Source organism: Labrus bergylta, chromosome 12, assembly GCF_963930695.1.
Source record: "Labrus bergylta chromosome 12, fLabBer1.1, whole genome shotgun sequence".
NCBI lineage: Eukaryota > Metazoa > Chordata > Actinopteri > Labriformes > Labridae > Labrus > Labrus bergylta.
The window spans coordinates 27,472,985-27,495,848 of record NC_089206.1 but is presented as its reverse complement, the minus strand read 5'-3'; the positions used below and the strand labels follow the sequence as shown (position 1 = coordinate 27,495,848).

Here is a 22,864-nt window from a genome sequence, read left to right as displayed (position 1 = left end):
ACCTTTACAGGACAGCTTGTTGTTGTGTGTTTGCACGAGGTGGTGGTTGGCGCTAACACAGCAAGTGTGGTTATGAGAGGTTTACTTTCTGGGACATAATAATGGGTTTTATAAGGCTTTAAAAAAAAAGAAAAATATTCTGCAGATGGGGGTTTAACTTTTTTCTTAATATTTAAAACAGTTGTAAGTAAAGCAGCCTATTCTTCAATATGGCTTAATTAATAAAAGCTAACATGCTAATTTAAGGCTACATTATTTAGATTATTTTCTCATCTGCTTGATTAAAATTTGTTTTAGAAAACATCTTTAATCCTAGTGTAACATTATTTTGAAAAAAGAAAAAACCAATAGAGATTTAAAATGATAAACACAACTTATTTGGTTGCATTCTGATGCATTTGGTGAAACATTCATACACACACAGTATATATGTCATGTACTGTGTTCCTGTGTTTTTACCATAGACCGTTAATAAACATGGACGAAGCCTGAGCAATGTCATCACGGTCACCATATTGGGAAATACTGACTCGATCTCATTTGGCTTTAGGAAGGACTGGGGATACAATTTCAGGCTCCCGTTATTCTTTGGTGAAAATCAAACCCGTCATGATGTGAATGATTGTCACATCGAGCCACTTACCAGTGCTTCACCTGCCTCCTTCTCTCCCTGTTCCAGCTGGCTGATTTCCTGCTTTTTCGTCTCCCTGATGTCTGATTGGCTGCTCTCTTCAGTTTGACCTTTCACCACCGCCTCTGATTGATCCCTATAATCAGGCTGCTGCATGCATGCATGGGCAAGTTAATGAAGTAAAAACAAACAAACAAACAAACAGAAATAAAAATAGAGAGGGAGGGAAGGGGTGGAACAAACAAACATGATGGAGAAAAATAAAGAGGAAAACAAGACAAACACACAATAAGAATAAAACAATACGACTAAAATGGCGTCCGTCCATATGACAACATTGAGAATAAAATGAAAAACCAAACAGAAAGAGTTGGTCATGGATCTCACAAGACGAAAAAAAGGATGTAGAGGAAAAAGAGCTTTGTCAGAGACGAGAAGGAGAGCGTTGAGAAGAGAAAGAAAAGGAGGATGGAGGGCAGAATGAATGGCTGAGAGGAAGGTAAGAAAATGGAGACGGAGGAGGAAACAAGAAAGGGAAGAAGAGAAGGATAGGGGAGAATAGAGGAGGAAAGGGAGGAAGAAGGAGGGGAGAAAAGGGATCAATGGGAGGGCAAAGAGAAGGAGTAAGACAGTTAGGATGAAAGATAAGAGCAAAGGTCAACAGAGGTGGAAGAGGTGTGAGAGCAGTGAGTGCAGATGGGAAAGCAAAGCAGAGGAAAGGGAAGGAGTAGAAGGAAGAGCATGAAAAGGATGTGAGGTGAGCAAGGAGGAGTCAAGAGGAAATAATGAAGAGGAGTAGAAGTGAGGAGGGAGAGAAAGGAGGTTTAAAAAGTAAGGGGATGGGGAACATGAAGGTGAAGTGCAGAAAACGACGGTTATGGTGCCCGTGCAGAGAGGAAGAGGGAAGGAGGAAGGGGTGCAGGGGGGGAAGGGAAGAAAGGAAAAAGGGACATCGGAGGGGTGTTGGGACTCAGAATTGGCCTCTAATGGAGTCTAAACATAATGTGTCCCCTTCAAACAGGCAAATTAAATGAGATTAAATAGAAAATATGTCATGTAAAAAAAAAAAAAAAAATGATAGATAGAAAAACTGTCCAATTTGGAATTCCTATCATATCGTTTTTTTTTTTAATAATGTTCCTGACAGTCAAGGGTCAGGGAAAAACAGTAGAAAGAGGCTCATCATGGATCAATTGATAGTTGATTCTAATTCCATGTGCTTTTGTTACATTACGTGTCATATGCTAAATGTTATTTGGGGTAATGTAATTCACAATGCAGTGTATTCTCTTCCCTGACAATCAATCGTTAGTATTGTAGTAATCAAGATTGGTTTTAGTCTCAAGACTGGTCTCGAGACCAGTTTTTGAAGGCCTCGTCGGTCTCGTCTTGGATTTGAAAGCATTTCTACTCAGTCTTGTCTCGGCCTCAAACTAGGCAGACTCTGGATTTTAAATCAAGACTGGTCAAGCCCACCACTGATAGGTTACTTTATCCACGTCATTACTGTGATTAAACGGAAAATGCTCCTTTTAAAACAACAAATAACTTCATTTCATATGTAGTTACACTTTCTCCCCCCCATCTACAGCCTTAGTCTCTCCAGAGTTACGGTCTAAGTGAGTGACACGCCCCTGTACGTAAGATGCCTTTGTCTTTGTGTTGATGCGATCTAGTCTTGGTCTCGAAGCACTCAGGTTTGTCCTGGTCTCGTTAACTGTGGTCTTGACTACAACACTAGCAAAAAAAAAAAACTGTGGATCAGTTATGACTGAATCTGTGATTAATGAGGAATGATTGGAAATCTATTTTAAACCAAGTTCACTGTCTCGTGCTGTGAGAAACCCTCTCAATCATTGTCCCTGATGAATCTCAGCAGCATTATTGTAACATACGAAAGATCAATTTTAATAACTCAGATTATTTGATTTCTGTATTAACACTCCAGGATTTGTGTTTTAGCAATACAATTATACAGGCAATGTAAGTGGTTGCGTAGTGTATTGTTTGTACCTATAGTAGTCATTTTTAACTCTTACCATAAATCAAAGACATTTTCAAAATATTAGCTTTTTATTGACAGTGCAGCCTTGGTATCTTAAAGTACAGGAAAACACCAAAACCCTATCCTGAATAAGTGTTTAATCCCTCACCATTTCTAATCAAGTTTAATTAAAAGGTTTTTAAAGAAAACACTCAAACCAATTCAATGAGCTGTTTTTAGAGTTCTATAATGCTACTAGTCCCAGTTACAGTTTGTTAATAAATACATCTGAATATAACTTAGAAAACAACCCAGACAGATTTTGATTGATTGTATGATATGCTGATAGAAGTATAAATCAATATAAATGGAGCCCTCAATAAATCCTCTTTGTTCATGCAAACAAAAAGCTCCATTTGAGGCCTTAAACAACAACTTAAAACAGGTTAGGAGTCAATTCAAAAGCATGCACAGGACATGGAAGGCATTAAGTGGAGAGATTTACACTTCAGGTCAATTCTGAGTTCAACTTATAAATCAAAGGAAGTTTTTTTTCCAATTCCAAATCTACATTTGTCACTAAAGGGTTAATTGTCCACATCACATAGTGTGGAAGAAGAATAAGTCTTGGAAAACGACATGGGTTGGCAATAATTTAGGGAGCTTTCTTGTAATGTTCTACCGACTTTGGATGCATTTTTTAAAATCCCCAGTATTTGGACAACACTGGTGAACAGTTGTTTTTCCTCTTATAAATGAATCCTAATGAATCTTGGTAATCATCTGCTGAGCCAAAATGAAACATGACGTTATCTTTTCTTATGCTCACTTCATCTCTTGCTTGTTTTTATTGTAAGAAAAAGTCTTTGTCATCAAATTTGAGCCTGCTGTGTAAATCCATGCCCCACTGTGAGGAGAAATAAAGCTGCATGTTGAGATGGGATTGGGAGTCGTATTCAGCCAAACTAATAGTTGGCTAGTGGAGCAAAGACAAAAAAAAAACTGAAGAAAAGTGAAAACTAGTGACTAAATAAAATAGAAGTCAAACCAAAGTCGGAGCTTTAAAAAAGATGACAGGAACTTAAAAGACAGAGTGACAAGTTGTGGAAAGGAGGATTGTGTTTCTTGTCTTTTACCTTCTTCTCAGCAGAGTTCAGTCCATTCAGGTCGTCTCCAGAGCAAGAGAGAGAGGTGCAGGGTGAGGCCAGAGGAGACGCTCCTTCCACCTGAGGGTCCCTCGCACCTGCAGAGGCTTTACCCACACCGTCCACTCGCTCCACAAAGCACTGTAGCTGGGCATGTAGAGCTTGGAGCCTGCTGGTAAGAGCGCCGACGAGTGGCCGATCTGCAAGGTCAGACAGCTCTGAAATCTGGGGATAAAAAGAAATAACAGAAACGATCAAAAACTCGCAATTGGCTGTAAGTGAGCAGCTTGGTTTGATGAATGACAAGTTGTGGAGCTGGTACTGCAGTAAACTCAGAAATCATTCAAGGGAAAAAAACATTTGTCATTAAGGCTGTTTTTTTACTCCTTTTAGAAAGACGTAAGAACACCCATTGTTGCCTTAAAAATGTTTAAGCCGAACTAACTAAATGACATCTCATTCATTAGACAGCTTTAGTGACTTCTCATACCGGATCAGTAGTCTTATCTGATAACTAACATTTACTGTCTGTCTTTGTTGGAGCAGTGCTCATTTGGTTAACAAAACATATGACTATAAATCTACAATCCTTTATACCATGACACAGACGAGCTATGAATAGATCATTGATAATATGACCTCTAACGACACATATGTTTGGTTTTCATTAACGAGATTAGATTAAAATGTTATTGGTGTGGCTGTTGGATATTCAACACCGTTGTTGTTTTCCTCAAAAGAGGAGAGGTGTGTGGCACTTCCAGGAAGAGAGTATGAGGAGAGCAGTGTGTTTGTTAGTGAAGCATAACTTAAAAAGGGCTTTTGGGTACTCTGCACCCCCAGCATGGACTCTGCTGCAGAATGACTGGAAACTCAAGGAGCTAGTGTCTTTAAATGTTTTAAAATGTATAATGAAAAGACCTGGACCTGATTTTACATTTGTCTCCCTTTTTGTCTCTGGCTGTAACTTTGTGTTTTTGCAGCTGACTGTCTTGGTCAGGTCTCCCATGGAAAAGAGGTTAGAGTTAATACATTAAAATAGTGACAAAGAGAGAGCACGAGCTGATTCGATAACAAGTGTCACATGCTAAAGATAACCTGGCCAAGCAGTGACTGACTGAAGTTTGTAAGGGATCATAATATCAGTATCTCAAAAAAGGCTAAGGCTTCCCTTTATAGAAGTTTACGTTTTTAAATAAGTAATCAGAAATGTTCAATAACCTGAAGTAAATGTTGAACTGTTCAAGGTGATTTATGAAGCTGGAAGCCAAGGCTTTCCTGTGTGAGAACTGCTGCCTCTCTCTATTTGAAATACATTTTTCTATTTAAAATCATTGTTAACTGACGATTCTTGGGTTTAACACTTTGTTCACTCAGAGGCAACAATTTGAAGAGGTCAACCTGGGCTTCTGGAAATAATGATTGTCATTAATTTCTTCCAGTTACAACATCTGTTCTGTGAATTAAAACAAGAAGGGAGTCCAACTGTTATTGTACATTGATAAATAATAAACATATATACATTGTATATCTATACCAGAATGAGTAAAATAGACTCTTGCCACTGGTCTCTATCTAACCCTTTACTAAACAGGACTGTCTCTGAATCTCAGAGTAATGTCTAAAAATAAGACCCCTCATTATTTTAAAAACACAATTACTTTGAATTATCCGTGGATTTGTGCAACAGAATAATACATTTTCTCCGTTCCATTAGATTTCATCACAGAATATGAACGGGCAGAGCATGATATATTGAGTTTTCTCTTTGAAAAACAAAAAGGTTCAGCTGACAGGACTGTGGAGAGACACCATGCTCCACACACGGGACGTGTACCTGGCTGTGAGGTTTCTCCAGGTCACACTGCTCCGCTGCCTCGTTGCAGACCTTGTGATAGATGGATGGTGAGGAAGAGAGGCAGTTAGACTCGGGGGAGGTCAGGAGCTGTATCGCCGTGGAAACTAAGCGAGCCTGATCCCTCATGGCCAGCAAGGCATCATGGTCCTTCTGCCCCAGGCACTCGGGGAGCGAGGTTATTGCGTAAGCGTTGTCCTCGATGTTCTTTTTCTGTTCCTTGATCTCCAGGGCGTCGTTCTCACCCCCTACCGGCTCTTTTCGGTGGGGCGGACTGAGGGGAACAGAGAGAGAGAGAGCATTCAGGACTCCTTCCCCTCGCTTAGATTTTTTGGAGCACAAGTTCAATGTTGACCAGAAAATGTTCAGAAGAAGGGATATACTATTTGGTGTTAACTTAGGAATCCTCCTCCGTCAACTTTTGTTTCCAGTGTCAAGCATTTACTATAAATTTGTATAATATTTCATAGCTAGTGGTGAGCAAAACGTGCAATAAGCTGCTTCTCAAGCGTCAATAGTTTAAGTCTGAACAAACAATCATGTTCCTGTCAGGTCGAATTGGGCTGGCTTTCTCAAAAACTTTTAAGCTTGTCTTTCAGATCTTTAAAGCTTTGGAAGACATTGAGATGACATGAGATACGACTGGACACATGTCTTGTCAAATTGTTATGTTGGAATCTGATTAAAACACATTAAGTCAATATAAAACATACACCCTACAGAATCAGGGCATGCAAAAATGTAGTTTACTATGTTTTATTAGAGTGCACTTTTGTCTATAAAGGCACATTACTCGGTGAGGATCCATGTCTCCATGAGTATGTTCAAGGGCACACTTGGTTTCTTTTAATATCCTTTTTGTGTTTGCGCATGTAAACGTCATATCACGTTTTTATGAAAGAGGGAAAATCCCCATCCTGATTTTGAGAAACTTGGTTTTGCTACTCCGAGAAAAAAAACGGGATACTGAGGCATGTGTTAACCTTAACCCCGTTACTGACATCTACTGACTGCCTGCAAAGGGGCGGCCTCAGCCAACAACAAAACAAACAGAGTTTTTTTTTTTTTTTTTTTACAGAAAGTTATCGGATTTTCTCTGACCAAATTGATGTCTCACAAGTCACACATTTTTCACACAACAACAATGTTGTTGAGGTACTCCAAAAAACTCACTGAAACAAATAGAGTTCTTCATGTAGCACCAAAGCAACCCCTTGTATTGGAAACTGCTAAATTTGATCATACCTGTTTGGGAGGCACTCAGCTGAGTCTCCAGCCTCTGCGTCAGTCTCCAGAGCTAGTCTCAATGAGGAGGAAGATGAGGAAGAGGAAGGAGCATGGTAGGAGGCCAGATCACAGCGCTGCAGGTTGGACAGAAGCACTCTGTTCTCGTACTGCAGCTTCTTCACCTTTCCACTCAGCTCTCCAATCTGTAACCTCGCCAATCTGAGATTCTCCTCCTGGGCCGGGGCATCGGTGCTGATGAGAACCGCCCCTTCCTGGATACTGTGCACCGGAATGTCGTTGAGCAGCCCATCTGTCAGTGACGCTAATGAATTGGACGAAAGTGTGGACGTAGGCGGTGGGAGTTCAGATTTATAGCGGTTAATCTCGTTCATCAGAAGTTTGTTTTGTTCTTCCATCTCGATTAGAGACCGCCTCAGGAGCTCCGCCTCCTCCTCCACAAACTGGAGGTGTCTCTGGAGCTCCATAACGTTCTCAGATGAAGCCCCTCCTCCGAGACCAACACCTGTCCCAAGGCCACCACCAACACCTGAGAGTTCTTGAGGACCATCTGGGGAGAGGAAACAATGAGAGGTCAAAGAGTTTAGAAGAATAGAAGCAGATATGTAGTGTATTTTTAGATTGCCATTTTGAGATTAGTTTGATATAACGGGTATTTGTATGCTGACGAAAGGGAAACAGATAGCCATACAAAATACAAAAAATCAGGAAGTTAATAATTGATGAGGTAAACCCCTGCGTGTTCCTTCTTGTTTCCCAGTGTTTGTGCTAAGCTAAGCTAACTTGTTGCAAGTTCTACGTTGCTATACAGACATTAGAATGATAAGGATGTCAGCCCATCTAACTCTCATCAAACTATCAAAAAGAAGTGAATAAGCATTTATTTCGCAGATCTAGACTTTTGGTAAAACGTTAAATTAAAGTCACAATATTCACCATTAACTAGCAGCTTATTAGCATGCTAATTAGTAGCGTAACTACCTTGTGGTCCCTTCATGTCCTCCATCTCAGCTCGAAGTCCCCTGTTCTCCACCTCCAGCTCCACGATGCGTCGACTCAGCAGGTTGGCCTCCTCCTCCACCAGCTTCAGGTGGACTCTGATCTCCGCCTCACGGGTGTGGGGAGAGTCAGCAACCTGGGTGTGGAGGTCCGAGTTATTAAAATACTCCATCATAAGGAATTGCAGTTTTATAACATCTGTTAAGAATATGGGGAAATACTTCTGTTTGTTGTAATGTTTGTTGTAATGTTTAGTTTTCTTGCATTTGTCAGTGAAATGGCTCAAAAGTGAGAAGCTTAATGAGCTTCAGGGAGCATTTTTGGCTGTTTCTAAAACAATGCAATTACATTTTACTAGAATTTTCCCAGGCTTTTCTGGCAGTGGTGGTGATATTTTACAGCCCATGATCTTAATAATAGCCTAGTGGTACTCCATTGCAGCCCTTAGACAATTTTTACAGGGCTAGAGCTGAATAACACGGACACACAGGGTTTAGCTTTTCCATAATTTGTTTCCAGGAAACACTTCCAATGGCTGTTTTTCAGCTCCAAATATGAACTAAGATCCTTATACCCTCATCCATGAGACCGTTTTTGGTCTAACATACAGTGATCTCTACACAACAAGCTCTCATTTCATGGCCTTGTTCACAAACCACTAATTCGTCCCTGCTAATTTCCCCATTAATCACTGTGTGACAATGACAAACTTCTTGCTCATGTTTTTAAATGGATGTAAAGCCTAGAAAAATCTAGGTCTTTACATCCTCCGTATTCCCTCACCTCCTCCACGGTGAGCGAGGCGTTGACGTCTCCATACAGCGACCTGAACTTGGCCAGCTCCTCCTTCATGGCCTCGCCGTCCTTCACCAGCTTCGTCAGCTTCTTGCACATCAGGGCTGATTCTTCTTTTGCAAAGTGGAGCTGACACTTTAAGTCAGAACTGTCCTCCTGCAGTGACAGGGCAGAAAGAGAGGAGAGCACTGAGGTGACATCGTTACAAACGAAACTGCTGCATCAAAGAGAGGCTGACATGCACACAGATCTCATATCATGGAAGGTGCAGTTGCAACTTTGGGTCTATATTCAATGATTAGAGGATGGATTCATCAATTCCAGTCCTCACCACCTACCATACTCAAATGCAGTGCTTCTATATCTTATCTACTCTACCACATGGACATCACAGCCTGAACGGCATTGACATCCAGGCGCCATATAGTACCTTCCTACCACATGGCCCTTATTGCCCCCCACAACCAAAATGCAACTATTTCTGGTGGCAACAAGGTCCTTCTGCTGCTGATTCTATTGGTTGTTACTTGGGTTTTGAGTCAATCTGTATATGTTAGACATATGGACATCATTAACTTACTTCTGACTCGACTGATGTCCAAACGTATTCTCTTTTGCAATTTAATTCATATGTTTGTAACTAAATCAGTTTAATTCGGAGTCTGTCCCTTTATTTGCCATGGCCTTTGAGCCGGTCATGACACAACACATTTTTGTAAACATGATATAACAATATAAAAACTCAGTTGTGTTCACTTTTTATAATTGAAGAGGGAAAGAATACATTTTACTCATGTGATTTTGTCATTATTCAGACTGAAAGAATAATGTAAGATGACTAAACATGGAAATGTTTAGAGAAAAAGACACACATGAATCCACTTCATGGACTTTGACATCGAGTAGCTAAGGTGTGTCTAATCTGGACTGTCACACTAACGTTCAGACAAGAGGCACTAAAAGAAGAGAGGGCACTTTAATCAGTCCTTCCTGGTACAGATGTTTTATAGAGATGGACAGAGAACTTGACAGGGATGGAAGTTCAAGCTGCAGACAGATGGAGAAGTACATAGGGCAGACACGCAACCACACATGCAACAAGCTGACCAGTCAGATCTTTCATGCATGGAGCCTCTCAAATTGAACTCAACCTCCTTCAATTCCTCCAACCAGTGTTTTTTTCAAAGCAAAGAAATTATCCTGAAATCATCCCTGGCATTTATAGGAGTAAAATTAACTTCATTCAGTTGAACACAAGCCACAACCCGTTATAGCACCGCAGCTACACTGGGATGTATTGGCTTTTAATTGTGTTTAAAATGGCCCTGAAATAGAGAGATAATGACAAACAGGTTCCTGACCAACTTGAGGCTTTCAGTCGCCAAATGGTAAAATCAGAGTCTGACTGTGTTTGTGTCTTGTGTGGATTTTTACGAAAAACAGAGACACTCATTAGTGGTTTGCCTCAGGTTCCATCCTGAAAATGTACTAACCCACCGGCTCACAAAATACAGATCTGTGAGATTAAAATAGTTCAGACAGTTGAGTAAGGAAATCACTATAACTATAGTTATAACTATGTGGAGGAGAGGAGGCAGTCGGCTATCTCAGTGGTTCCCAACCTGCCCCCCCTGGACCCACACTGGAAAAAAGTGATACATTGCTGCTGTCAAAGATGAGCATAAATTTTAGTCAGAGATCTCTTTTCTGGTATAAGCTTCACATTTTTCTAATTTAAAATCCCAACACAATTGGCTTACACACACTTGTTTACACCAAAAGACCTTGTATAAACTATCCACTAAGGTTTTCAACATGTTGTGAGTTAAAATGTGCAAATCGTTTTTTAGTTTTTTTAAATTATAGTTATCATTTATATTTTATTTATTTTTGTTTCTTAAAGACAGTTTTTAGTCATTAATGTATCATTTTCTTTCATCCCAAACTCAGCTGGAACTACTGCTGACCTTGGGTAATCCTGTGCTCCCATTCCTAAGAAGCACTTCTGTGGCTGTATTTGTTTTACAGCCCATGTGGAGCATTTCCAACCACATTAAGCAAGGCGAAGGGCCAGTGGATTTATCGCCATTTATGGTATGTGGCTTGGAGATGAGGCCTGCTCCAGTGTAGCTCAGCATCTGGTGAGAGATGATGGTGAGAAAACTGCTTTCACCGCAAACACCTCATGGAGTGATATATCACACCTGTTGGCTTTTTAATTTTTTTATTTCTGTATACTCTAAATAAACACCAGATCTTGTTCAGTTCTAAATCCTTAAATGGACATTTTACAGATTGGGAAAAGGTAATACAGCAGCTATTTAAGTGATATGTAACAGTAAAAATGGAAGTAGACTTTGGGATTGTGTCGCCACAGAAACAGCAGTTTTTATTATTTTGATGTCTTAAGAAAGCAGATGCAGAACCAGGAGGAGGCATAGATTTAAAGTGAGATGTCAGGGCCTGATCTTTAATCCAAACATAAACAAAGCCTGCTATGCATGGATTATATTAAGCCCAAACACCTGCAGAAACAGACCGAGGGCAGATAATAGAATGAGAGCACATAGAGTCGAGGAGGAGTACAGGTACTGCTGATCTACAGTATCTGCGTCAAATGCACAGAGCTTGTTTGTACAGAGAGAGCGTGAACCCCCTGAGGATATGGGTCACAAACACAAGAGACACACAAACTGCACAATCATGAGCTGTGAGGAAGGAACACACTCAAGAATCAAACGTGTCCAATTTCTAAATGACAGTTTGTATCTGCTATCAACACCTGATTCTGTTTCTTGTTCTGACACCGACATGTGAAAGCAACCGAAACTTAAACTCCACTTACACTCAGTAGACTTGATCTTTCATTGTTTTCATGGCCTGTATTTTGATTCCTATTGGCTATGAAAGAAGACAATGCGAAGCTTTACATTTGTGTTTAACTTCATCAAACATTTTATGTTTATTGCCGATTGCGATCATGTTTCACTGAATCATGCCTGTTACGGTTTATGTGCTTGTATGTGGCAAGAAAAAGTTCTTGCAGGAGTTGATTTATAAAATAAGTGGCAGAGTTTCCAATCAAATCCAATCATTCTGAACTACTGCAGCCCTCTTGATACAGGTTTGTAGAAACAACAGTGACAGTATTGATTACTTTAGTCCCCTCCAGTGCAGCACATGCAATCACATTTCTGGCACACATCTGGCCTCAGGTGATGCTGACAACACAAACGCTACATGGGAAACTGGAGTGTCATCATTTATTATCTAGCAGGACAATGACAAATGAGAAATGAAAATACTGAGTAGGCTTATTGGAGATTTATTTGGTCCATCCATCACACAGAACCAAAATCTTGTAAAGACTGTAATGCTGTTATCAGTTCATATTTATCTGCCTCTTCCTTCACCCGTCTTTGATTCCCTCTAAATCTTCCCCTTTTTATTTTAAACACACTTGTAAGGTCCTATTTTTATTTCACTTTTCATCAGCTTTCCACCATATTTACCCCCCCCCCCCCTCTCTCTCTTCTACTTCTTCTTGTGGCCTTATCTATTTATCTGTGGTTTGTGTGTGTTATGGAAGGCTTTGTCTCTCTTCAGGTTTGTCTTTAATGGAAAGGGTTAGCTGTTTATTGATTTGTTGTTGTGAACATAGCAGAGTGTCAGCATGTGTGTGTGTTGTGTGTTGTGTGTGTGTGTGTGTGTGTGTGTGTGTGTGTGTGTGTGTGTGTGTGTGTGTGTGTGTGTGTGTGTGTGTGTGTGTGCGCGTTACCTGTGGAGCAAGCTTCTTGTCAGGTTTGTTGTTGGGTCGTGCTCCTCTTTTCTTCTGGGAGTTCTGAAACAGAGAGACAAACAGACGCTCATTAGGAAGACGTGACACTGCATCAACTGTGAAACGTTTCAGTGAGCTGCAGAATGAATGTTTCCTGTCTGACACAAAACAGACAAAGTGAGGAGATGACCTTCAATCAAAGAGCAAAGTGGGACATAAACCTCTTTTCAAGAGGGTGCGTTGTTGCCTTTCCATACGTTCAGAAAACCACATCAAGCGAGAGTGTTGAGAGTCTTTGAATTACATTTGAAATGGAAACACATTCCTATGTTACAGTTTTCACACACTGAATACTTTCAAAATGAAAAGCCACTCATTGTGGAACAAAACACAATTGTCCACCACCTACCTACCATATGATTTTAACCCCTGATCTCAACTCCAAACAGAGCCACAATCAAGCGGCCTGCTTCTGCACAACAATGACACACTCGATATCGTGCTGATGACGATGCATTTCCAAGAATTTTTTGACACTTTAGCAAGATTGCTCATTTGCTGTCTTGCATGGAATTAATTAAGTAGACCAAAAGAACTCAGTCCATTTGTTAAATATGAACCAACATCCAACAGACAATAACTTTAGCATACACGCTCAAAACAAGGAGGAATCTATTAGCCTTGCTCTCAGCTGCATGTTTAATTGATGAAGGTGTCAAATAAATGAGAGATCTTTATCCTGAATTTGTCTGGATACAAATGTAATCAAGGAAATATCATCCCCATCATCTGACATTAACCTATGCATACTGTTTTTAAATACTGTACAGGGCGCTGATTGCCTAGCAGTTAGGTCATGCCCCAGGTACAGAGGCTGTAGTCCTCCAAACGGGTGGGCCGGGTTCAGGACCGACCTGCTGCTCCCTCGACATGTCATTTCCAACTCATTCTCCAAATTTCCTACTCTATCAACTGTCCTCCTAAGCAAAATATTTGAAAAAAGTATTGTCTTGCTAAGGCTTGAATTTATGCCAATAAAGCTAATTCTGATTCTGGGAGTGTTCAGTGTTACTGAGTGTTCTTATCCTGCTCATGGCAGGAAAGTGTAATAGCTCAAATCTCCAGAAAAATCAAATTACTCCATTAAGACCAATTTCTTGTTCTTTATTTTACCCTGTCATATCACACAGCATCGTTTCTCTCCCATCATTTTTGCCCTATGTTCATTGCTATGGTGACGTTGATCCTCCCCATAGTGATTATGATCACCAAGGAGATACTGATGAGAGTCAGAAGTTACAGCTCTGATGTGGAGGTACAAATGAAAGAGAGAGAGAGAGAGAGAGGGGGGGGGGAGAGAGAGGAGAGAAAAACAGAAGAGCAAGGAAAGAGAAAGAGAAGATAATGAAGAAGAGAGATGTAAATATGAAGAAAATTAGGAGAGCAAAGCAAAGTAGATGAAAAAATAAAATAAAAGAATATGTATCAGCATATATGTCAAAGAAATATGTTGCATTGCTAAACCCACTCACATCACACACATGCCTGAACACACAAACCCATCTGTTCATCCACGTGTCTGACCAGTGAATTAGACTCTCATAAATCATTATCCTAGTCTACACACAGACACACACACACACACACACACACACACACACACACACACACACACACACACACACACACACACAAGATACACGCGCAGCAGCGCCAGGATGGACGCTGCAGTGCAAGCAGCTCAGCTCATCTGGTTCAGTCCGTTTCCATGGAAACAAGCTACTCTCTGCAACGAAACCAGCGACAACAAAGAAAGAGATGGGGGGATAGAAGAAAGAAGAAGAATATGGCAGGAAGACAGAAATGTAAAAAAAAAGGGGGAAAAAATCACTTAATTCAATCTTTGTGGTTCAGTTTCTTTTCTCCCAGGATGTAAAGTTAAAACTTTAGGAGAAAATTGTTAAAATATTTAATTTCAAATTCCTCTCATGTCCAGGTTAAGGTGCAGTGCAGTATCAGCATGACGAGTGTTTTGCTTATTTTTTCTGATTTTTTATCTTCCTAACTTTTCAAACTCCCAGCTCTCCTTTCTTCCCTCTCTCCTCCATCACACTTTTTGGCTTTTCCCCAACCTTTACATTTTTCATCTCCCACTGTTTGTCCCATACCTCTACCCTCTGCTCTCCCTCCCTCTCTCTCTCAGTCCTAACCCACTTTAACATCAGTTTATCAGGATGCAAACAGTCTATTAATGGCTCTAAACTAACTGATCAATATCCCTGCCTTATAATGGAAACATTGATCCTGGCTGGAGGTTGAACAGATGTCGGTACTATTGAATCAGGCCTTTTAAGCTGAGCAGCGTTTAGACACAGAAAAAAAAAGCTTCCACGTAAAGGCGATTAATTCATGCGAGACTCAGGAGAGAGTGAGCACATGACCCTAAACATTACACCTTATGTCATTTACATCAGCAATACCAAAACTGAAAGTAAGAAGCATGATTTTATGATTTGCCAATCAAATGTTTAACTTTTCAAAACAAAAGCCATTTTTAGGATATTAAACTGACTTGTGTTGAAGCCTTATTATGCTCACATTCTTAACACTTTTGTAGACTGTTACTTCAGGAGGGTAGGCTTTTAGACCATTGAGCTATCTGCTGTGAAAAAGGCAAGCTCTTGTGCTAACAAACTTGCTTAAACTTCCCAAATATCCCATAATGCACTATATAATATGGCACAAAAAACCCAGCAGAAAATACGCAATTAGATACCTGAACAGCCAGAACATAAAACTGCTGAGTCAGTTTGTGAAACACCTGTCTGAGCTGATAATAATCCGTCTGCAACATGTCTGAGTTGCCTCAAATTGCCAGTTATATCAACAGGTGAGCAGCAGTGTCAGCTGTCAGTGTATCCGTTATATTGGGGAACTGTTGCCTCAGGCTGGAACAAAAGTTGGACCACTACATGTTAAGCAAAGTTTAATGGATGCTATACGTCTATAATGATATGATCGGATGCTGAATTGTGTGTTTTTCTCCTGATGATGAACTCACACTTATGACCTACAGCATCTGACACTTTTTTTAAAGAACCGTTTGAAGAGAGACAGGAAATATTGGGAGGAGTGGATGACATGCAGCAAAAGGCCGAGGTCGGATTCCAACCCACGGCCGCTGTGACGAGGACTGGCCTCTGTACATGCACGACATAACCACTAAGCTACTGGCAACTCAGCATCTGACACTTTAATAGTTGAATTTCTCGAAAGCCATTTTTACTGTGTACTCCTTATTCTCACTTTACAAAAGAATGTTCATTACTTATTACATAAACACACACACACACACTCACACTCACACACACACACACACACACACACACACACACACACACACACACACACACACACACACACACACACACACACACACACACACACACACACACACACTGTGAACAGAGCCCTCTTCTCATGTTTGGGCGCCCGCAGGTCTCCAGTTACACAGCAGATAAGATAACAGGTTGAGTCCTTTGCTATCTGATCACATATTTAACAGCTTCTGGCTGTGTCCAGCAGCAGCAAAGCTTTTTGTTATCAGGTTCACATTTCCCTATATTCAGAATATTTTGGATGGAAATCTGATGAGAACAGAGAGGGGACAGAGAAAGGGACAGCAAATAAAAAGAGAGAAAAGTCTGAGAGAAGGAAAACAACATCGATGGCAGAGTGGGAAAAAAGAAAAGAGAGATGTTTTCATTCCTCCAGCATGGATGAGGAAGCACAGCCGATCACAGCCCAGCGCAGCGCTGTGAACTCTCCTCCTTCCAATCCAATCTGATCTGCAGCTCAACCAGCTGTGACACTCATAGCAGGGCCGGATCAAACACAGAGTGAGAAAGAAACCTGATGAAACACCCTGAGGACGGTTGGGAAAGTCTGATAAACTGGCAAATAAAGGATAATAAAGTATAGGAAAATGATGAAACAGTGAAACTCTTCAAACAGTAATGATATAACCTCTGCAAGCATATAAGACTATAGACAGAAAGGTAAATGACAACACAGGAAACGAAGTTCAAACTTTGAATTAAAAGAGGAAAGCAGTCATTACAGTCATTCAATCAGCTGAAAATAGACACAAAGGAATAAAAACAGTGCTGTTTCACCTCAAAAGGCAGCAACAAACGGAGCAATATTTTAAAAAAGTGCTGAACAGAGAAGTCCCCGGTGCTCTCTGGGTGACAGACCAGAGATGCTCTTACAGTGTGCTGATATAGAAATGATTTTAACAGCCCTGTCAGGTTAGAACCCGTCACACAGGTTAACTGCTAAAATATGAGATTGCACTCTGGGGATGGGGGGGAGAAAGCGAGAGAGGAAGCAGCACACAAATCAGATGTACTCTCAGTGAACAGACTAATGTGAACCACACAGCCATGAAATCCTGAGAGCTTCGAATGCGAGGAGAAGAATTTCATGTTGGAATGGATTTTAGGTGTATTTTTTCAGCTGACTCTGGTACTGTCCCTTTATGTTAAGCCTAACAAGCTTTGAACCTGTTGTTGTTTTATTCACTGCTCTTATTTGTATTGTCTTGCAAAACCACATGGTATTTCCTTTGCATGACGATTTTTAATATAATTTAACAAGGTATCATAGGATGTATTATTATTTTTTTAAACAAAATTAGTGCTCAATTTTGACTGTTTTCTGAGTGTTTTCTTACCTATAAATAATTGGTGAGTCTGAATTCAAATTTCCCTTAAATTATGGAAATTAGTCACAGAGGAACATCCCTAGTTCCTTTGCGACTAGGAACAAGGGATGCAAATCTAGCATGCATAGATTTGTCTATTTTTAACAGCACAAGCAAGCTCAACACCCTGAAAAGTGGAATTTTTAATAGAGATGGTTTTATTTGTATTTATTTTTAAATGTGGGGTTTTATTTAGACACTGAAATACTACAGGAAATATTTAATCAGAGGGCAGAACTGATATTAAATTGCCAAAATGCTGAACGAAAGTGTGCATGTGTACGCATGTGAGTGTGTGTGTGTACACATAAAGAGAGTCCTGAAAATGAATGGTTTGATGTGCATACAGCAATAGAAAAACACACAGACTCTTGCAGGCAAGGGGCCAGTCTCAGCCACGGGGAACAAGGCATTTTTGTCTCTTCATCATTACCACCACACAGATTCCAACAAAGAGTCTACACAACACAACACACAATGGGTTACATAACGAGGATCTGTGTACGTGTGTGTGTGTGTGTGTGTGTTTGGGTTAGCCTGTGTTGCATGTAAGCAAAGAAAGAAAGATTGACAGGGTGACATTTCTCTGCTCAAATCCTGCCATTTACCGACTAACAACAATCCAATCATGTTTGTCCAACAATACAAATGGATGTTTTGTCATGTTGCATGCAGATTGTAAAATCATATTTATCCTTAGTCACACATTACAACAGCTCTTTCTGGGATTCCTAGGATGCAAATGCAGTGTAAAGCAGCCCTCTCCGCTTGTCTGCTGCAGTGGAAAGCAGCTCAGAGCACAACAGAGCAGGCCAGATAAGAGGAAAGCAACACAAGCGCTTCACAAATCCCCAGTCTGCTCAGCTCATTACTACACACTCACGCTGTTTCCACACTCTGCAGTATAGCTAACACACTTTAACCCACACGTTTTGTGAAAACACCAAAACACCCTGCTAGCACTGACTTAGGAAACAAACAGACCATTCACTGTCAGCGCTTTGAGCCTGAAGCCTCTTTGTTTGCTGTGATGTTTTTTGATATAGCTTTATTTAAGGATAAGAAATAAAATCAATTAGAGTCTTAATTGGTTCATAAATTACTATAGCAGTCATGCTTTCTCTATTCATTAGAAGTCAAATTTGATAATTCATAGATTGACAACATATTTTGTAGAATTATCTTTATGGCTAAATTCTCCCGTTACATTTAAAATGACTTAAAAATCAGGTCTGTATTTATTTTTGTAGAAGTAAGAAAACAACAAAATATAGAAAAAGCATCAAGTCAGGAACTCGCTGTAAGCCTGTAAGATCAGCTTAGACCTTTTCTGGTCAGATGTAAAAACAGAGCCCTCCTCTACTTTACACACAAACCTTCACAGTTCATGTATGACAGCTTTATTGTACACACCTCCCTGCGTGTGTAATGCATGGGCAATTTCAGAACACATCGGCTATAACTGGATCACTTTAAGGCCTCTGGGAGCAACCACCAACTTTATTGTTAAATGTGACCAAGGACTTCCTTTGCTTCAGTTCCAGCTGTTTAAAACTCAACTAGCAACTTCAGGAGCAAGAATGGAGTTAAGAGATGAGAGGTGATGTCTAAAAGTTGATTATTAGCTGAGACATGCATGCAGGTATCTGTTTGTTTGATAAAAAAAAGCTAAATCACATCAAATTATGAAAGGTCCTGTGGTTAAATTAAGGCCATTACGTTGCTCAACTTCATGCTGCTGTTGTTTCTGCGTACAGACAAATCCAGCTGAAACACTGATGGATAAAACTACTTGGACTACAAACAGAAAGCAGAACATTTCCGAAATCCAAATCTGTGTCCTTATACAGAAGACACACACGCAAGACATTTTGACTGAAAAATATTAATTTAACCGTCTCACTCCGGTTGTCAGGGAGATAAGGTCATGAACCGGCACACCGAGACAGACTGAATGATATGAATCAAGTGTTTTCTCTCCATTGTGTCTACAAGCCGAGCAGCGAGGCAATGAAATGAACAATGAAGCTGAGATTGACTCACAAGGGAGTCAGAATGTCAGAATCGATTTCGTTCAGATGAGACTCATACTGTGCTGTTCATAGTTAGGCCAACAGTATTTTCAGGGTAATTGCAGTGTTTTGAACAATGGATTCATGGCTTTTTTGTCAGATTTAAACAAAAAAAATGTTTTTGTAAATTAACACACCGCTGAAAGATTCTTGGTTGCAAAATATTCTAAACGTTGGTCCCTTTTGAAAACTTACACATGCATATGTATAAATAAATCAGTTTTATGCTAACCTAAACCAACCTTAATCTAACCTACATTTGACATGTCCTTTAAAAACAGTATTTTAAGAGTGAAGATGATAGGAAACTGTAAGATTGGGAGCCAATGGAGTGCAGAAAATGAACCTCAAAATGTACAGGTTGTACCATAGACTGTATAACACATGTAGTGTAAATGACGTCACCCAAGTTGACTTTTAAAGCCCACCGACACCCATAACAATTGTGCATAACTCTTATACCTGCATTTATATGTCTGCTGTAAAAATTGGGCATGGGTGTTAATGGGACTTCCGGGGCATTTAAGGCCAGCCTCAAGTGGACACTCAAGGAACTGCAGGTTTTTGCAGCGTGGCATTTGCTTCATTTCAAACACCAGAGGTGGTCGCTTGAGTTATTCATGCTTTCCTCCACTTGAGAAAGATGAGAAAAATGATGTTGATGAAAATAGATTTATGTCAATACTTTTGACATAATAGATCTTTCCTATCTGATAAAGATGTTCTTATACCCAGTACTGGTTGCTTAACAGATTATTTTACACTCTCTTATCTTAAAAATAAAGTCCATAAATGCACGCACACCCAAGGCAAGAAATGCTATGCTGTAGGTTGTAACACTGATCTAATGTCAATTCGTTTCTGCAGCCTTTGAGGAACATGTAGGCTACTGTAAACCATGTGAATCATATAAACCGGTACCAATACACATATTTATACTCATGGTATAAGATAATATGTAGATAGGTCTACATGTTGCTTAGACACTGTAAGTTCTTTTTTAAGGCTTGCCAAAGTCACCGCTTCTGACTGCACACACCTTTTCATCACCTCTGAGATGGATTCTCCTGTCAAAAATCTGTATTAATCAAACTATCAGAGAATGCATGAAATTTCACACAGCCTCCTATAACTGATCCAACCCAGCCGCCATTTACTGAAAAATCACCTGAAGCTCAACCATCACCGATCACAGTTTCTTCCGCTGTAAGAGCTCATTATGTTTTCTTTATTATTAAAAAGGAGTCAATTCTAAGCTCTGTTGATGTTTGGTGCATCACAAACAACATAATTTAAGCCTTTGTATGTCTTTAAATGTTCCCAGCATGTCTGTTGTTATTTTCCTAAGTTTTTCCTTTTTCAATGAACGCTGACATGATGTAACACTACGGTGATTCAGCCCACATTCATATCAGTGGGGCTAAAGCCAAGAGAGTGAATGGTCAATTAGCATGGCATTAGCATAGCATTAGCACTGCAACAAAGCATCTGAATACTGATAGGGGATGGATGTGACACTTAATCTGCAGAAAAACACACACACACACGCACACACACACACACACACACACACACACACACACACACACACACACACACACACACACACACACACACAGACACACACACACACATGCAAAAAATGCATCAACAGTGTGCCTCTCTATCTGTCATTGCCTTGACTTTGTCTTCCATCCTTTTTCACTGTCCATTTCAATTTCACCGTCTCTCCTCCAAAAAACTCATCATGACTACAACAGGCTGTATTTCAGACAGGCATAATCTTGTCTCCTCCTCCTCTTCTGTTTACTTTGGCTCTTCACACTCTGGCAAATATGCAAACAAAAGATCAATGAAGAGAGACAGGGAGAGAAAAAAAACGATGACAGAGATGAGAAGAGTACAGGAGGAAGAAGGGAGGGGAAGGAATGAAGGAAGGAAGGAGGGGCAGAGGAAAGAGGATTTGCAGTCCTTTGTTAGCAGAATCGCTGCTCACTTCCAGCCACCTCCACCAGAGAAAAAGCCTGTGTGTATGTCTGCCAATGTGTGAGCATGTGTTTGTGTGTGTCTCTCACACACACACTGTTTATTAAGGCAGTGTGTTAGTAGGTGACCTTGCGCAAATGAACACTCCTTCCAGCTCAACCTGATGCTTTGTATTGATCTGAATTATTCATGTGTGTACGGTGTGTATGTCGCGTTCATACGTCTGTTACAGCTGTGTGTTAATAAGTTTCAGTCCAAGTGTAGCATATTTGTGTGTGTGTGTGTGTGTGTGTGTGGAAGGATTTGTGTGTTTTATGTATGCCCAGCAGGGTTGGAAGCTGAACAGAGCGACGCCTGCAACAACTGAGAGAGTGGGGAGGACATGTGTGTGTGTGTGTATGTATGTGTGAAGCTGCCATCAAACCTTAATGCCCAAAGCCTCGCTCATCTCAACCACCCCCACCCCCACCCCCAACCCCGCCCCCCTCCTCAAAGCTGCCCTCCCATCACTCCTCAGGGTCCTATCATTCCTACATTCTCATTAAAGGGCTAATTTTATGTAGAAATAAGCTAATGTTTGTTTAGTTCAATTTAATGAACTAAGATTTTATGATTAGGGTATTGACTTCATTCATTGTCTCATAGTTTCAGGCCTAAAGTACAGAACATCTCATGAGGTGAGAACAGCTCTTGCTGAGGGCAGGAATGGAGTAAAAAGGACTCATTGTTTTACATTTCTGCTCGTGAAGCTCCTCTTCCAGTTACAAGTACTTTCTATTCTTGTTCCAGGGCAATTGATCAGAAAGAACCTGAATATGCAGCTGCTTTTTCAACCGAAACAAACTGCTGCTTCAGCTATAGACCAGCTATATTAATATTAAGTAGAACAGGGCTAGGGGCAAATAGTGAGAATGTGTATGTATGTTTATGAAATTGCAATGACAATGAAGATGTTTAAAGAACCTTTAGCATTGCAAAAGAATAATTCAAAGCACTCGATGAAAGCATGCTCATTGCACTCTTCCCTGTTCAAACTGTGATCCAAAGCCAGTACTCCAAAATCTTCAACATGGGGCATACATAGAACAGAACAGTGGAGAACATGTGATTATGTGTTAAAAGGAGAAATTGATGTATCATGTTAAGTAAGAAGTTGCCTTGCCTGAATTAAGCTGAATAAGGCTTTTTTTTTCTCAGTAGTACCATTTACATGTTTCAATGTAATGACCGTATGACCAATGCATTAGAATAACAAACAATGACAAAGACAGGGTGTATAAATGAGGTGAGGATGGGGGCTGGGAAAAGGAAAGAGATGGAGTAAGAGATGGAGAAAGAGCTAAGCGCATGGAGAATTTAATATTTGATTGTCTGGCCTCCGCTTCTCTGAGGAGCAGTTTCAGCACGCAAAGGATGCAGCCTCCTTTATCACCCCCAGCCCCCCACTACCACCCCGCCGCCCCGCCCCCTGCCTCCAGACAAAACGCCTCAACAACCACAGACTATGATATGTTGCCGGGGCGACAGCTTCTGCAGCCTGTCGCCAAGATGCCCTGCTGGCAAACACATTAATGTAAAGACGGAAAGAGGAAAGAGGGGTAGGACGGGG

General features: G+C 40.4%; 1 protein-coding gene across 1 annotated transcript in view; it reads right to left on the bottom strand.

Annotated features, from left to right (window-relative positions):
* mtcl2 (microtubule crosslinking factor 2) overlaps nucleotides 1–22,864 on the bottom strand; it is a 102,372-nt gene that overhangs the window by 26,156 nt on the left and 53,352 nt on the right. Inside the window, exons 5-11 of the mRNA XM_029280592.2 lie at nucleotides 12,433–12,495; nucleotides 8,643–8,810; nucleotides 7,842–7,995; nucleotides 6,861–7,410; nucleotides 5,598–5,889; nucleotides 3,752–3,985; nucleotides 644–781 (exon numbers count right to left, since the gene is read on the bottom strand). Of these exons, the coding sequence (XP_029136425.2) occupies nucleotides 644–781; nucleotides 3,752–3,985; nucleotides 5,598–5,889; nucleotides 6,861–7,410; nucleotides 7,842–7,995; nucleotides 8,643–8,810; nucleotides 12,433–12,495 (1,599 nt within the window). The remainder of the gene's footprint in view (nucleotides 1–643; nucleotides 782–3,751; nucleotides 3,986–5,597; nucleotides 5,890–6,860; nucleotides 7,411–7,841; nucleotides 7,996–8,642; nucleotides 8,811–12,432; nucleotides 12,496–22,864) is intronic.